The sequence below is a fragment of the Acanthaster planci genome, unplaced genomic scaffold (assembly GCF_054643075.1).
Source record: "Acanthaster planci isolate LZ-2023a unplaced genomic scaffold, COTS_SCS Contig3, whole genome shotgun sequence".
Classification (NCBI taxonomy): Eukaryota; Metazoa; Echinodermata; class Asteroidea; order Valvatida; family Acanthasteridae; genus Acanthaster; species Acanthaster planci.
This window is the reverse complement of record NW_028257627.1, coordinates 134,452-149,750: the sequence shown is the minus strand read 5'-3', so window position 1 is coordinate 149,750 and position 15,299 is coordinate 134,452. Positions and strand designations below refer to the sequence as shown.

At 41.7% G+C, this 15,299-nt stretch overlaps 1 protein-coding gene across 1 annotated transcript in view; it reads right to left on the bottom strand.

Annotated features, from left to right (window-relative positions):
- LOC110981073 (pre-mRNA-splicing factor SYF1-like) overlaps nt 1-15,299 on the bottom strand; it is an 18,897-nt gene extending 3,598 nt beyond the window's left edge. The window contains exons 1-18 of the mRNA XM_022238296.2: nt 15,105-15,299; nt 13,404-13,552; nt 12,476-12,599; nt 11,524-11,721; nt 10,684-10,818; nt 10,179-10,343; nt 9,589-9,648; nt 9,130-9,214; nt 7,612-7,763; nt 7,020-7,139; nt 6,221-6,321; nt 5,040-5,115; nt 4,260-4,346; nt 3,481-3,594; nt 3,163-3,249; nt 2,257-2,332; nt 1,354-1,463; nt 641-844 (exon numbers count right to left, since the gene is read on the bottom strand). Coding sequence (XP_022093988.1) covers nt 641-844; nt 1,354-1,463; nt 2,257-2,332; nt 3,163-3,249; nt 3,481-3,594; nt 4,260-4,346; nt 5,040-5,115; nt 6,221-6,321; nt 7,020-7,139; nt 7,612-7,763; nt 9,130-9,214; nt 9,589-9,648; nt 10,179-10,343; nt 10,684-10,818; nt 11,524-11,721; nt 12,476-12,599; nt 13,404-13,552; nt 15,105-15,140 — 2,079 coding nt within the window. The 5' untranslated portion in view covers nt 15,141-15,299. The remainder of the gene's footprint in view (nt 1-640; nt 845-1,353; nt 1,464-2,256; nt 2,333-3,162; nt 3,250-3,480; nt 3,595-4,259; nt 4,347-5,039; nt 5,116-6,220; nt 6,322-7,019; nt 7,140-7,611; nt 7,764-9,129; nt 9,215-9,588; nt 9,649-10,178; nt 10,344-10,683; nt 10,819-11,523; nt 11,722-12,475; nt 12,600-13,403; nt 13,553-15,104) is intronic.

Here is a 15,299-nt window from a genome sequence, read left to right as displayed (position 1 = left end):
TTTCACATCGTCATTGCATGAAGTACAACTCAAAATTCACGAAAAGGTAGAGTAATGGACCGTAATACTGGTTCTTTTAATGTAGGTTCACACCGATAATGATGCCATAAAGCATTCGCTGCTATAAAATTCGCCTAGGGACAAACATGTTCAAAATCTGCCAACTCTCAAATAATCGGCACGATCGTGAACATGATTTTTTTTTACATAAGTTGGTGCCGAATTTGCACTGCGAATTTTCAAACTAAAAACCCACTGCACAAAATTCGCAGCTGATGCTTCTTGAAGTCAAAACTGCATTTCAACACGTTAACATCCAATGAAAGAACGTAATATGTGAATGCTTCTCCAAGCCCATCATTTTATTCCAACATTGTCCTGTCTGCAGAAAGAACACAGTATGTAAATATGTCTGTGTGTCTCGTGACATAGTTTCTCGGCAACAGTAGCACCAAGCCATGCCAGCTCATTAACCCCGTGCGTGCTCAAGCTTACACAGGTGTGCAGTTTGCAAACTTTTCGGCCCCTAAGCAACGACACACTTGCCGTTGAAAAAGCGGACTTTACACGAGAGAACGGTAAGGCCTTACTGATAATCCCCCTGAGAGGTGCTCTATAATTCTTGTTCCACTTCACATACCCTTGGATCACATATCTGGGAGCAGTGAGCGTAAATGGCCCGAGCGCGGTCAATCTCGCCCAGCTTTCTCTCCAGGTCAGCAAATCGCAGACACATGTCCCTAGCCTGGTCATCTGGCAAGACCTCGATGGCCTTCTCATAGATGGACCTGGTGTGGGTTACACCATACACCTCGGCAGCTCTCTTGATGTAAATGTTGAACATCTACAAAAAAACATTCCAGCTCACAGAGTTTACAATGGAGGCCAAGTAAACATGATCAGCACTCTACATTCATAGGGGTGGCCAATCAAGATCAGTTCAAACATCAAATGGTACCACAGCCTCTGACTGCAGACAACAATGCTCCCTAATCCTGTTCAGTGTACAAACATGTCTAGGAAGGTTTTAGAGGACTGTGTGTTGAACTTGACAACTGGTACAGCTTGTTACTGTGGCTGGGCCTCCACGTGTTGCAAACTATGAAGTTGTGATGAGAAATAGCCTGTGAATGTTGTACAGATAATTTTCAAAAGTCAGATGTTGTAGTGTTAGGTTGTATTTGATAAGCTGGCCAATAAAGCTTGCTTTTTCAAAAGTCAGGCTTTAGGCAGAAAAACCATACCATCGGAAGTGGCTTAAACCACTGATTCAAAGCATTATGCCAACAAGTACACATTTAGCCCAATCCCCCCCCTCCGTGCTATATCTGCTTTTAGGCAGGAGTGCCCCACCTCATTCTGCTCCTCTGGTAGCACCCCTTCTGTCCCCCTCTCATACACCGCCATGGCGTGTCTTGCTAGGCCATAATTCTCCTCCATCTTGGCATACAACAGGAAAATTGCTGCACAAAAAACAGCACATGAAAACAAATGAGCCCAGAAATGCATGTGACTATTAATTTGAAGTCAACACACCTCCTAACCTATGACTGTCTCATTTGGTTCAAGTTTGATCTTCCTTTCAAAAATCGATGTGAACGCACTTTGACAAAGAGTACCGATATTCATTTTTCATAAGAACATTGTACGTACAACATATACCCACAATTTCATCAACCCTAACCTTGTCCAACAGTTCTTATTGAGAGAGGTTTGCAGAGTTATAGGTTCTTGATGCAACAGGCAGTAAAAACAACAGCATATGCCCCCAATTTTAAGATTCTGTTACATCCACTGGGCTAGTAACTGAAAATTATACATTTTCAATTATTATTATTATTATTAGGCGACACACTTTGACCATTTTGTACGTTGCTGCATTGGTAGGATTTCCAACCAGTACACCATGGGAGTAAGGGTCAACAGAAATTTTCAAAAATACTCTCCCAAAAAAAACAGAAACAGTTTCTAAAAAAATCACACGGCATGATACTGGCATCATTTGTTCAATTTCATCTTTTGGGCCAACTTTCACGGAGTTGTGTGCTGAGCCCCAGGGGAAACCTTCAACTTTACCACAACAACATGCCAACACATGGAAGGAGATTCCCACTGCTGAGGCAGGATGTCAAGCAACGCCTGTCTCTACAATCGGTGTGCTTTTTACAATGCATTCTATGGTCCCTATGAAATGGACAACAGGTTCGGATAGAATCCACGCGCCTAGCTGTGACATTGTCTTGATCTCAGGAATACCTTTGGCAAATTTCTTAGGGCAACCGTCTAGGCACTGCTCAAACAGGTCTCTGGCTCGCTCCAGCTTCTTACCACCCTAAAAAAAATCAACAAGTACATTAACAACAGAGTGAGTATAAACAAGATTCCACTGGAATCACTTTAAAGACGATTACTACACCCAATAGCGTAAGGCAATATCTCAGATGTTGGAATTTCAATAAGGCAGATTGCTCTAAACACCAAACCTCTTAGCCAGTTTGAAGTCTTATCTCCATAGCAACACACATCCAAAAGGCTTTTAGTCCTATTTTCATAGGGCAATACCGCTTTGTCCTCATTTATCCTTGTGTGTAATATTCAGACTGTTTTCAGACCAAAGACTGTATAGGGCCGCGTAGCGTCGCAAGATGGTGAACTTCACCGTGAATACACGTAAAACGTTGAAATCGCATGGGCGCCATTTGAGCAAGCGATATGCCTGCGCCGTGGCAGGCACGTGCACCTGCTAAGCCTGCGCCTAAGCATTACCGTAAACTGCGCAGGCGTATCGCTTGCTCAAACGGCACCCATGGTAATTACACCCTTTGGGCAGAGTTATCCACCTTGCGCCTTCGGCGCTATACGATCTTTCTTTCAGACTAGAATGATTCCAACTGTACAACGTATTTTTCAGTATATTTGGGCTACAAGATAGGATTAACCTGCATCCTTTTGTAACATCCTATTTTATTTCCACTCTGGTCTCACGAAGCACGGAAGATGCAAACAAGAAAACAGACTTATGTGTGGTTCTGAGAAGAACCGGGGAATAACTCAGAACCACACATACTCAAAGAAGAGATAAATACATGGTGTTACCGCAATCTTTACTATAGATCTAGTTTCTTTCACCATGAAAACCTTTAAGTCTTAAAACAGACTTACATATCTCTGGATGAACTTTGTGAGGTAAGTGTTCCAGATATCATAGACGTTCGGCCACTTGAATAGAGAAATACCCTTCTCATATGCCTGTAACAAGAACAGCACACAGCAAATGACAAAGTTTATCACATCAGTTCTTTAATAAATAAGCACTTTAATAATTTTCTGCTTAACTTCTCCATAAACGTCAGTTTGAAAAGTCAAAAGATGACAAAGTTCATATACCACTGAGGGAGGCCAACTGACATTTCAGATCTGAGAAACTTCCAACAACATCCAACACCATTTTTCCCTCTGGATAAAGAAGAGAAATCCTACCTTGAATGCTTCCTCAAAGTAACTGTGTTCTTCCAGGAACATTCCATAGTTGATAATGATCTGGGGGGTGGCTATTCTGAGATCTATCATACGGTCGTACACTGCTTTTGTACTCTATAAAAAGAATAATAATTTTACAGGAATTTTCAGTTTTCTGGAAATTTTGAAGCATTTTAAATTCACACTTGCACATAAATGCCCACTTACAAAGAAATGTACCAATAAATATGGCCGGAAAGTGGGGTGTTATATTTGCGCCCAAACATTGACAAGTTCATGAGGCACAAAGAAAAGAAAAGAAAAGAGATGCTACTTTCATTTACTTTACTTTTACACACATTTCATATAAGTCAGTACTGTTTTGTATCATTTCCAAAAGCCTGGAAATAAAACCATGAATGGCAGCCACTATCAGTGACTGCCTGGGGCAATGCTTACACACAAATAGTATCCAGTGTGATAATGCTAAGAATCATCAGTACAGAGAACATGCACATAACAAGTCATCTTTTTCTGCCTGTGTACAGAGATCCCATTTGCACGTAGAAGCACTGGCAAGCACATGATACTGAGCAGGTGAATTTAAAATCAGTTCTCCCCATGAATATGTACCAGGTATAGTGAAATAGAGCGGTTAATCACAAACGACTTGATCGGTGATTTTTCAAAGTGACTGCAGGCTAGTGCAACTTTTATTTGAACCTGGATTTTTGTTGCATCAATGTTTGCTTTATAGTGATTAACAAACTGTGCCTAATTTGGGCTTCTTCTGGACTGACCTTGAAGGTTCCAAAACTTTCCTCCAGATCTGCATACATGGACCACACCTTCAGGTTCTTATACAACCGGTTTTGGACGGGCTCACTCTACACATTATAAAATAAACGCACAAAATCACAATAATTTTGCTAACATTTTAGAAGTACTGCTTGATAAATTTGACTAGGGACACTGTTGGTACGTCCTGTAAATCCCGAGTTGAAATGTTCTATCCTATCCAGTTACACTCTCTATTTACCTGTGGGTGTCAACCCCCATCCCCAATTTTACACAAATTATGAATTCCCTACAACTGCTAAATAAAGTTACAGCTTTCAGATGAGGCATCAAACAGCAAAGACTAATCACAAATTACAACTGAAGTGCAGTTAACAGTGCGCCGTCTCAGCTGTGTACAAATGTATGTACAACATGCATTCACAATGACGTGATGGCTAATCAATCCAATTCAGCAGCTCCAGCATCAGACGGTCATTTGCATATGACAGAAACCCTATCAATATTGCACTCTCTTCTCCCCGAACACAAACTATGCGCAATCTAAGAGCATGTGTATTAAGCACTTAACCAACCTCTTTCTGTCTTTGTCACTAGGAAGAAATCAATCAGGAAAGCATGGTTACCGTACTTATAATACCTAGCTAGCAACCTCCTAGCAATAATTTCTATAAACCCGTTCACTGCTCTCTTAACTTCAGTGGCCCCAAACCTTTTGTCACAACAGACACTTTGCACACCTAGTAAAAGGAAAAAAGCCAAATAAGAATTCTTCAGCTGACCTTATCATAGTAGGCAGCTTTATTCTTTGGTGTTGCTGTTGCTCGCCTGAGAAGAATCAGTGCTGCATCAGAATTTCTAAAGGGCAAAACAAAAGTTGTCCTTGAGAGCTCTTTCTAAAGTACAGGCTCATACAATAACACCAATGCAACAAATAAGCCATTTGCAAGCATATGCAGCAAGGTATGAGACGGAGAGAACCCCCCCTGCTTTGTGTTGGTCATTGTCTCGCAGGAATCTGGGGAATTCCTTTCAGACATCTTGGGGGATGTGTTAAGTAACAATAGTCTGGAATGTGTATAGGGATTGGACATGTTGGACGGGGTACCCCTCGATCTCATTTCTTGCTGGGTATATTTGCGAGTAACCTTTGAACAAATCTGGTACACTGTGCTATCTTATTTCACATAAACATAACAATTCAAATTCCCCAGACTAAAGACACTGTTGCTATACCTCATGATACGGGCAAGCTTTTGCTTAGTTACATAAGAGACACTTTGCATCAGTATACTGTTCTCAATGGATGAGAAGGGCACAAAGGAACCAGTCCATTCCAGAGATGGTGGTCGCTATGCAAAAGCTTGCCCCAATTCACAAGGTATAGCAACAGTGTCTTTAGTCAAGGGAATTGTTATGTTTATGTGAAATAAGATAGCAGAGTGTACCAGATTTTGTTCAAATGTTACTCGCTAATGGCTTATTGAAGTTTTACGCGATGAACCAACCACCAGTATGATTTTGTCACAAGCAACCAAAACACTGTCACTTTGTTTAATGAAAAATGTTGCTCCTGACAGAGTGGTGTCTTCTAACAGCATATTTCGTCGATAGGTGGGCAGAGAAGATGCATGAAACAATGGACAGACAAGAAAACACTCAAGAAAACAATCTCATATATAGCACTACTTGAACTTTGACCTCTGTGGAAAAGGTTTCAGTAACTACACCAACGATAGCCTAGTGCACAAAACAACGCATGCTGGTCAGCCTAGAAGTCCCCATATGGAAGAACAGTCTGACTCTGTGACACCATTTTTCCAGAACAAACACTTCTCTATAGAAAGCAAGTCACATAGTTTAAACCATAGGCCTCATTCTAACGTAAATCAAATATAAGTGAGAGTAAACTTCAAAGGTCAAAAGGTCACCATCAACATGACACAGCTCACTGTATACTTACTCATGCCGGAGCTCCATTTCAGCCCATTCACACCACACAGATCCCAAGTCATCCACCTTGACATACAGGACTTTGGTGCCTTTCTCAAAAATCAGACGTGCCTGTGTCAAAACAAGTTAGAGAGAAGTCCATGTGGGGCGAAACTTTCACACACCAGTTTGAGGAACAATTTTATATCTTATGTAACAAGGGTGAGATCAGTGATGCCGAAAATTCCATGACACATCAAGCACATGGGTTGTAAAACATGACATTAATAAACTGCTATGACTACTCAAGACTTTAATAGCAACAAGGTCAGGAGTTCTCTCATAAATGGATGCAATTACATGAATCCAACACTCTTTTTAAAACAAATCCAAAAAAATTGTGAAACTTATATGATTTTATCTCGAAATATAAAAAAAATCAGAGATAGGAATCCAAGCAACCGAGAAAAATCCCCTATGCCAATGCTGCTGTCAGATTCACCACATTTGGAAAACTAGTTTGACGCAAGTCGGCCTATGGGTTTGTACATAAACATAAGGAACTTTTTTAACTAAGCAACCATCTCCCTTCAGGTCAGTCAACACAAGCGTGTACTTGTTCACATACATCTGGCACCGAGAACTCCTATCTGTAAGCTCTCAGCAGGACACCAGGCCCCTACAGTGCCCATTAGTATGGGTGAACTTTCTGCAAATTTTGACCACCCATGCAAGACTAGCCATCAATGTTTGTCTATTTAGCAGTGAGTCTATCACCCCATTTGTCTGCCTGTGTGTCTCTCTCACTGTACAGGTCTACTCGTTCTAACCTCAGGTAGCTGGCCATGTCTCTCGTAATATTTGGCAAACTCCACCCACAGGGTGTGCAGTTTTCCTGTAGCCTTGTTGGGGTCTACCGTCTGGACTGCTTCTGTGTATGTGTTGATTATCTGTACAAACCAACAAAAAAACCAAAATTCTTGATACAGGGGGACAAAATGCTTGTTGAGGATCACACTTAACAAAGAAAGGACTAAAACAGGACTGTAATGAGTATACAGAAAACCAACTAACAAAAGCACGTTACCCGGTTCCTTTCTGTTCTATTGCATAACCTCACACCTTTTTTACACATTCGAAAGACAACCTTTTTGAAACGTAACCACAATTCTTCAATGCCCATAAACATTTAATCTGTACATTTTTTTTACCTCAAAGGATGTCCCCCAAATACGATCTGTGGACAAATATCCACCAATTCATGAGAGTTTTCAAAAAAACCTTTAAAAAAGTGGAAATTCCAATCTTTACAAGACTCTGTGAAAAGTTTTTCGGCTTTCAATGGCATGTGTGTGAAAAATGAAGAAATCAGCTGATCCCAAAAAAGGTTGCATGTCTGTTTACTTGTGTAATGACACTCACGTCTTTTGGTTTGCCTTCAAAGAGGTTGACCCTTTTGTGCCACTCATGGACGTTGTGTGGATTCTGACGGAGAAGGACACTGTTCAACAACAGAGGGCGCCGGTCCATCAGATCCTCATAGCGCTCAAGTCGCAGCTCCAGATCAGTATCATCTACAGGAACAAAGTACATATTTTCAGAGATGGTTTCACAAGTTTTGTCAAAGGTCACTTGGAGTACTGTCACATGTACATTCATTTCAATTAGTGAGTGAACAATAACAAAGAAATTTATATTATATTAAAAAAATAACTTGTGTCTTTTATTCCGCTTCAAGCAGAAGCACCCCCTCGTCGGTTGAAAAGAACCACGTTGGTCAGGAGTGTGTTTATTTCTTGGTAGTGACGCAGCTGTGATGCGTGCATTTCTTAGTCGTTTGTGAACCAGCAAAGTTCAGTTCCTACCCAAGGAGCCTCTGTTGCTAGGAAAATAGCGCCCTCTCTTTGTCCAGCTCAAAGCCCTTAGGGCCGGCGACCATTTAGACCCGGTTTGAAAAGGGCCCCCCAGGTAAGCTTGCCCTGTTGCAAAAACCCCTTTCATACCGGCCTGGCTACCGGCCTGGGATGCTGGACTGGTTGTTGATCTCGAACTTCTCCATCCTGGGGTCTATTGTTTGCAAGTACTGGTACATGTAATCTATCCAAGAAGGAACCTGCTTGTGGTTTTTAATCCTTCAGCTCTATACAATGTTTACACTAATCCACTTAGACCCCTATTCATCTGTGGAAGCATGGTGGGGGAAGCCTTTCATCAGGGACTTTGAAATGCTGATGTACAGACAGGCCTGATACCGGCCTGGTGTAGCCTGAATACCGGGCAGGCATTATACCGGGTGGGCTACCGGGGGGGCCCTTTTCAAACCGGGTCTAAATGGTCGCCGGCCCTTAAGACTGAGGCACTGGTGACACAGTTGTTCTAAGTTCTGGGATTGAGGTGTCTTCTTTGCATCATTTTTGGTCTATCAATCTTCTGGACTTGCACCCTAAGGTGCCAGTTCATCCTTCAGACCGATAAGTGAAACAAATTTCGCATAACAAAACGTGTGCAGGGAATCTTGCTTGAATTGAAATGTGTTCAACTTATGAGCATCTGGAACACCACAAAATTGTCTTCGTGTTCACTTTCATGCCAAGTATAAACTGGCCTTAACACTAGACCTCTTTGCATCACATCACTAAGGAACATCTTTATCACTGCATTGGAAAGCAACCCAATTTGGGAAAGCTTCGATACTTTGGTCACCTTTGTAGAAGAGAAGGAGATAACCTTGACAAAATAATCGTAAAGGACACTTTGGAAGGGACACTTATGCATCCCAAAAGAGCAGACTCAAACTCAAATAGACAGATGAGTTTGGGGATAGCACAGGCTTAACACTCAATGAACTTTCACTGACGGGCAAGAGACCGCTTTGGAAAGCCTTAACTTGGGTCAGTCCTGACTCACACATCAATGATGACAAACATTGAAATGTCTTACCTTCTTCATTGTGTCCCATTTCTGCGGTAGTGTCCATCTTAGCACTGATCATGCTCTCCTCAAACTGAGCATAAGCATCAAACACCTGAACATAACAAGAAGAAAAATGGAGGTGCAGGAAAACGAAGGAGGCATCAAAAAGAACACTCTATGCATGTTCTGGCAAACAAAGTATACTTCTGCTCGTCACTGACTCAGAAGCAAATTCATAGAGAAGAAAGCGCTACTGCTAATTGAAAGTTTTACAGACATCCGTCAGGTTGCTCCAGCAGAGCTTTCCAGTGGCAGGAAAGCCTCTCGTTTTCAATAAAAATGTAGCCTGGCTGAAGCACTGGACTGTCTGTTTGCACTGCTGCAGAGTTCAGTAACTTCAAACTGATGCAGGTTCACATTAATTGCTGCACGGCAAATAGGACTCAACAACAGATCCACTCCCACAGAAACTGGAATGTTATTTACCTGAGTGAAATCTCGGACAGTTGTGACAGTCTGAATGGACTCCTCATAGATGTCTCTGGCCTGGAATGACAAAGTACAGCATGGTTCATTGTCATAACTCTGCTTGAAAATCATACTGAAAAGATTACTCCTGAAACACACTTGTTACACTGCAACCCATTTGATTAGTCTAAATATATGGTTTCCATTATGTGCTATGTATACAAATTAAAATGCCTTCAATATAACAAGTGCATGTACATTTAACAATTACTGACTGCTGAGATGCGAGACAGGACGTTTTAACATCCAATGGACTCAAGACACCCAAGACGGAGCTGAGGGCGCTATGCGTCCACATGCATGCACTCAGTACGTCAGCACATTGACTCTACATCTTCATTCAAACTAAAACTGTGTGGTTTAGGGGTGTTGTCACAACTCTCAAAAATTCACGACCAGGTCAAATACTCCCTCGTGACTGACCCCTTTTGCTGTGTTTTGTATCATAAACAGGCTGGTATTTACAATTTAAGTTCATGTACAATGAATTTTTAAAACTTGTTGAATCTGTGCCGAAGGTCCTATGTGTAAATATCCCATTGACGGACCTTTTCAAAATGGCCGCTCCTGATGTAATAATCGGCCAATGAGCACCAGAGTTTCCCCCGCTCGTCTGTGAAGCGCTTGATGCCACCGCGGATGATGGGGTCTACCTTCAGCGACGTCACCTTGGTAGGGTTCTTGCAGATGAGGTTACACAGGTCATGCCAGAGCTGTTAAGAAGGCAGGATGTGTTCATGAAGAAATTTAGAATTTGTGAATTAATTAAACCCAGTTCTCTGAGGCTAATTATTTTGACAGTAACTGGGACACGCTAGAATCCTCCATATAAGGTATATCAATGAATGCAAAATCAGATCAGCTAAGACTCCAAATGTAGCCAGTTGAAGAGTGCTCACTTTCTTCATCATGCCTTGCTCCTGTAAAATTCAGTTGAATGAATTTCAACTTTTAGATAAAAACCAAAAATATTAAAGACTAACAAAGATGAGGAAAGAAAAAATTCTTCTGTCGTCTGCAAGGGTGGCTACAGATGTCTTTTCAGCCACTGACCTGATGGTTGGACTTGCCAACTTTGGAGACGAATGCTGCATTGTTGACAAGGTCAGCCATTCTGACGGCAGCCTCATCCAATCTGTCAATGGACACCAGGTACTCAATGTATTCCTCTGCATTCTCTGGGAAGAGCTGGTAATCACATAGAATGTGAAATTAGTTTTGTTTAATGAGCAAATAAATCAACAACTGAAGTTATCACTGGGCTTGGGCAACATGCCTTTAGAGATGAAAAACGTGAAATTCAATCATAACCATGAACTTCTTCAAGTGAACTCTGTGTAGTATACATTCTCATTTCCTGAGAAGTGATTCCTAGCCATCAAATCCACCATCAAATCCACTAATTCTTGTGTAAACACATGGCACACGAAACACTTAAAAAAAAGACTATCAAGCACATGTACATTCAGTCTGCAGCTGCCAATGCCTTTACCGACCATTTGGCAATAATCCACATATTCAAATTCTTATGGGCCAATCTACATGACTGTTAATATATAGTACATGTAAATGATTACAGAGACTGCCTTGGCCACAGGTTTGTCAATTCAAGGCAGTAAATGACAATTTGAAAAAATAGTTTCAAAGATCAGGCTACACTAAAAAGAAACAGAATCTAGTCTTAATAGCGTATCGTGCAACAGTTTCACAAAGTCACACTCTTTAACCTTTGACCTCAAGCTTCCAATAACGCCAGAAAAAACACAACCACTCTGAGGCTAATATGAGTTTAAACCTTTCGCTTAGACCGCAAACTACGTTTCCCATCGTGCTCTCTCAGACTGTGCTTTCTACGAATTATTTTTGAAAGGGAAGACGAGACAGGACCCTCACTTTTAAGTATCTTCGGTACACTCTGACAGCTGTCTCATGCAGTGGATAGAGCTTGACAAACTTGAGATAGAGGGGCCAGATGCGATGATGTTGGCTGATGGGCAATGCCCGTAGAGCTCGGTCAAATGTCCGCCGGACTCGCGGGATCTTGCGTTGGTCCAGGAGGAACTGGCAGTAGTCCAGCCAAATCCGAGGCATCTGGCAAACACATAATTAATTACATGTATGCGATAATTACACAGTCACCTCTAATCTTTTGAATATTTTAAGTTTTCTTAGAATTTTGAAGAGAACTAAACAGTTTGTTTAAGTCCCAATCCTTTGTTCTTCATTGTTTTCAATCCTGATAATCTATGGTTACCGTTATAATGAGGTCATTTGCAAAGTCTGAAGGGCCTCTTTCTAATGGAATTGACTATGCACACCATTCACCGTAATGCTGTTGCCAAGTAGACATCTTGACCCCCATTATTTTGAAGGTTACTGAGGGAAGCTAAGCCAATCGAGTTATGAATTCAAGGCAAGGAGATGGAAATGGACTGGACACAAATGGATGACAACAGTCACTGTGCGACAGCACTTTTCTGGGCTCAAAAGGCAGTAGAATGTTGACAGCATGACTGGCATAATGCATTTCTCTTAAAAGCAAAATGATTTACAATTTAAAGATGGAACACGCACATCATACACAAACTGGTCAGACAATTTTGACTAGAACTTTAGCAAGAGACCTCTTAATTACCCCATCTTGAAAATAGGGCAGATTTGATTGAGTAGGGAAAACATACTGGGTGTCTTTACGCACATGATCCACATTGGATCCATGACACCACTTTTGAATTTACTCAATTAGCACAATACGCAGAGTGATGTATGGACCAGGCCATGTGAAATAACACCACTGTTGTTGCCATAAGAAAGATGAATATTCAAACACATTATTAGCATGTACCTTGTGCATAAACACCAGAGCTCTTTCAAACACATTGTTGACATCCTCATACCCAGGGTCAATGATGCAGCGACCTTTGACATGCTTCCGTCTGATCTTCAAGTAGTTGTACCATAGTTTGTAACTGAGGAAGTAATAAACATGAGAAAGGTACGCAGAGTGTAACAGTCAATTCATTTCTGAGATTTTCAACTTTGTTCTTGTTTTGTTCTGCATGGATCTTGATAAGACTAAAATTCTGAGAAATTGCACTGTGCGGACCTTTCTTGGACGGCATACCATTTGCATGGGTGGCCAAAGTTTCCAGAAAGCTCACCACTGGCTGGCATATGTTTCCTTCAAATTGTAAATCTGCCTCATTAATATTACAGAGGGAAGTAGCAATATTTAGTAGTAGTATTTATTATTGGGTGTTTTAAGCTGCATGACACAACACTTTGTAAGTTATCCTTTTGTTTTGCAGCGACGGCCAACCATAGTTTGCCAACTGCTGCTAAGCAAAAACTATGACCAAGCAAGAGCAAGGTTCATTTGTGACTTTTAAATTTGTATTCAGATGTGAACAATCTCATGTAAGTGCAGGGGTTCCAGCCATCAGTTGGATCTATCGCTAAATGATGAAAATCTTTAAACTCTGGGCACAATCCTGAACAACTGGCCAAAAAACAAATAACTGCAGTGAACTGTATTAGAACATTTTGGGCTGTAAAAATGAGCTTTCTAAGTAAAACCTGTGGCTATTTACAATAGTTACCTGGAGAACAGCAGGTACGACTGTGGGTCTGTTTGTTTCACATGGATCTCGATCAGTGACCCCAACGCTGGCTCGTTCCATCCATTAGGCAGGTTCTGGAATAAGTGAACGGATCACTGATCACACGGTCCAGATCTATGTGAAACAAACAAACCCTACGAGACAGCCACCTACCTTCCAGGCAGCTCTTTCAGTGCCCTCTCATAGATGAGATTGAGGGCGCTGTGAGATCCTGCTGATTTGTGCTCAATGTACCGCAGCCAGCACTTGACAGCATATGGGTTCCGCAAGATCTCCTCTTCATAGGGAAGATCATCTTCCTCCTGCATGTTGGGAGAGTGCAATGAAATTGTTACGCCCCAACTATAGCATCAGTCCCAACTATAGTTGGACCCGTCCCAACTAGAGTGCTACAGTTGGGCTGGCCTAACTACAGCAGAGAGGTCCTGTGTGCATGTGTCCAGCATGCGCCAAAGTCATATCATTTACAAATGTCATGTCATTGGTCATAGGGCTAGATGAAGAAATGAAGTGCCACATTTTAGATGAATTGCGTCAAGTGTGAGACACATTGACTTGGATAATGTTGAGACATTTCCAACAGACATTGGTCAACAATAGTTGGGACTTATGCTATAGTTGGGACGTAACAAAATCAATATGTTCTAGTAATTCCGACAAGTTGCATCACTGGAGTTTTACTGTTTTACCTGTCACAGCACATTGTATTTGTTGATTTGTAGAGTCCAACTTATTCGGACTAACATGCATGACGGTATAGTCACCAGGTCCCTTATTTCGCCACTTTCTGTAAAAACCAATCAGACTTGACAATAGCTGGCAAAATTAGGGACCTGGCAACTATTCATGGATGCAACTTTGCTTGACCTCGGGTCAGTGTGAGGTGAAAACAAATTTTACTAGGCCTACATTTTATGTTTCTTTGCATAGCAAAAGTGCATTCACCTCGGGCTGTTTTCACAGCGCTGGCCGAAAGTCATGCACAAGTCACCTCCTCCTATACCATCGCGCATATTAAATCAGATGATGACCATGGCATGGAAGAACATGATGAAAGATAATGGATGATGGAATGGACATTGGCAGTTTCCCCAAATTATTAGCAACCACACCGCGCTGATGAAAACAACTACAACGAGCGCACACGTACGTACTGACATGACTGAACAAAAAACAGACTGTGTAACCCAATCCTCGGACTGGCTGGTGCATGCGTACGTCGCCATGGTCATTGTTTTTACTGGCGCGGTACCTGCCATTTTGAGAAGCCCAGATGTCCGCGCTGCCCCATAGGCCTAGGTTAAGAAATAACAGTGAAAACTTGGCCTTGGACACAATTCTATGATTTTTAATCCAATTAAACAAATGTTCAAAATAAACATCTTCCACATAAGGCCTAGGCCTTATAGCATCAGTCCCAACTATAGTTGGGCCCGTCCCAACTAGAGTGCTACAGTTGGGCCAGCCCAACTACAGCAGAGAGGTCCTGTGTGCATGATGTGCCCAGCATGTGCCAAAGTCATATTGTTTACAAATGTCATGTCATTGGTCATAGGGCTAAGTGCCACATTTTTTATGAATTGTGTCAAGTGTGAGACACATTGACTTGGATAATGTTGAGACATTTCCAACAGACATTGGTCAACAATAGTTGGGCAAGCCCAACTGCAGCACTACAGTTAAGACTGTCCCAACTATAGTTGGGACTTATGCTATAGTTTGGGCGTAACAGCTGTACTGTACTGTAGTGATGAGTGTAAGCCGTATCGGTTAGCTAGGCCTCGCTGCAGGTGCTTGGCCACACTGTACACAGCACAGTCGAGTCCAAGCCATCCTAGATCCTACTCTACTCACAAATATGACTTCTGATGGCTGATCTAAAATAGGCATCGTCTTTCAATAATGGCATTCTTTCATAAAATTTACTGACAAATCAATTTCCCTGTCAAAGTAAGGGAAACCGGAATTATTGTTTTCACAAATCCCAAAGATCAACGACTTGTAGACGACATTCACTCCAGACTTATCGTCCTGTACGTAAAAGGATCC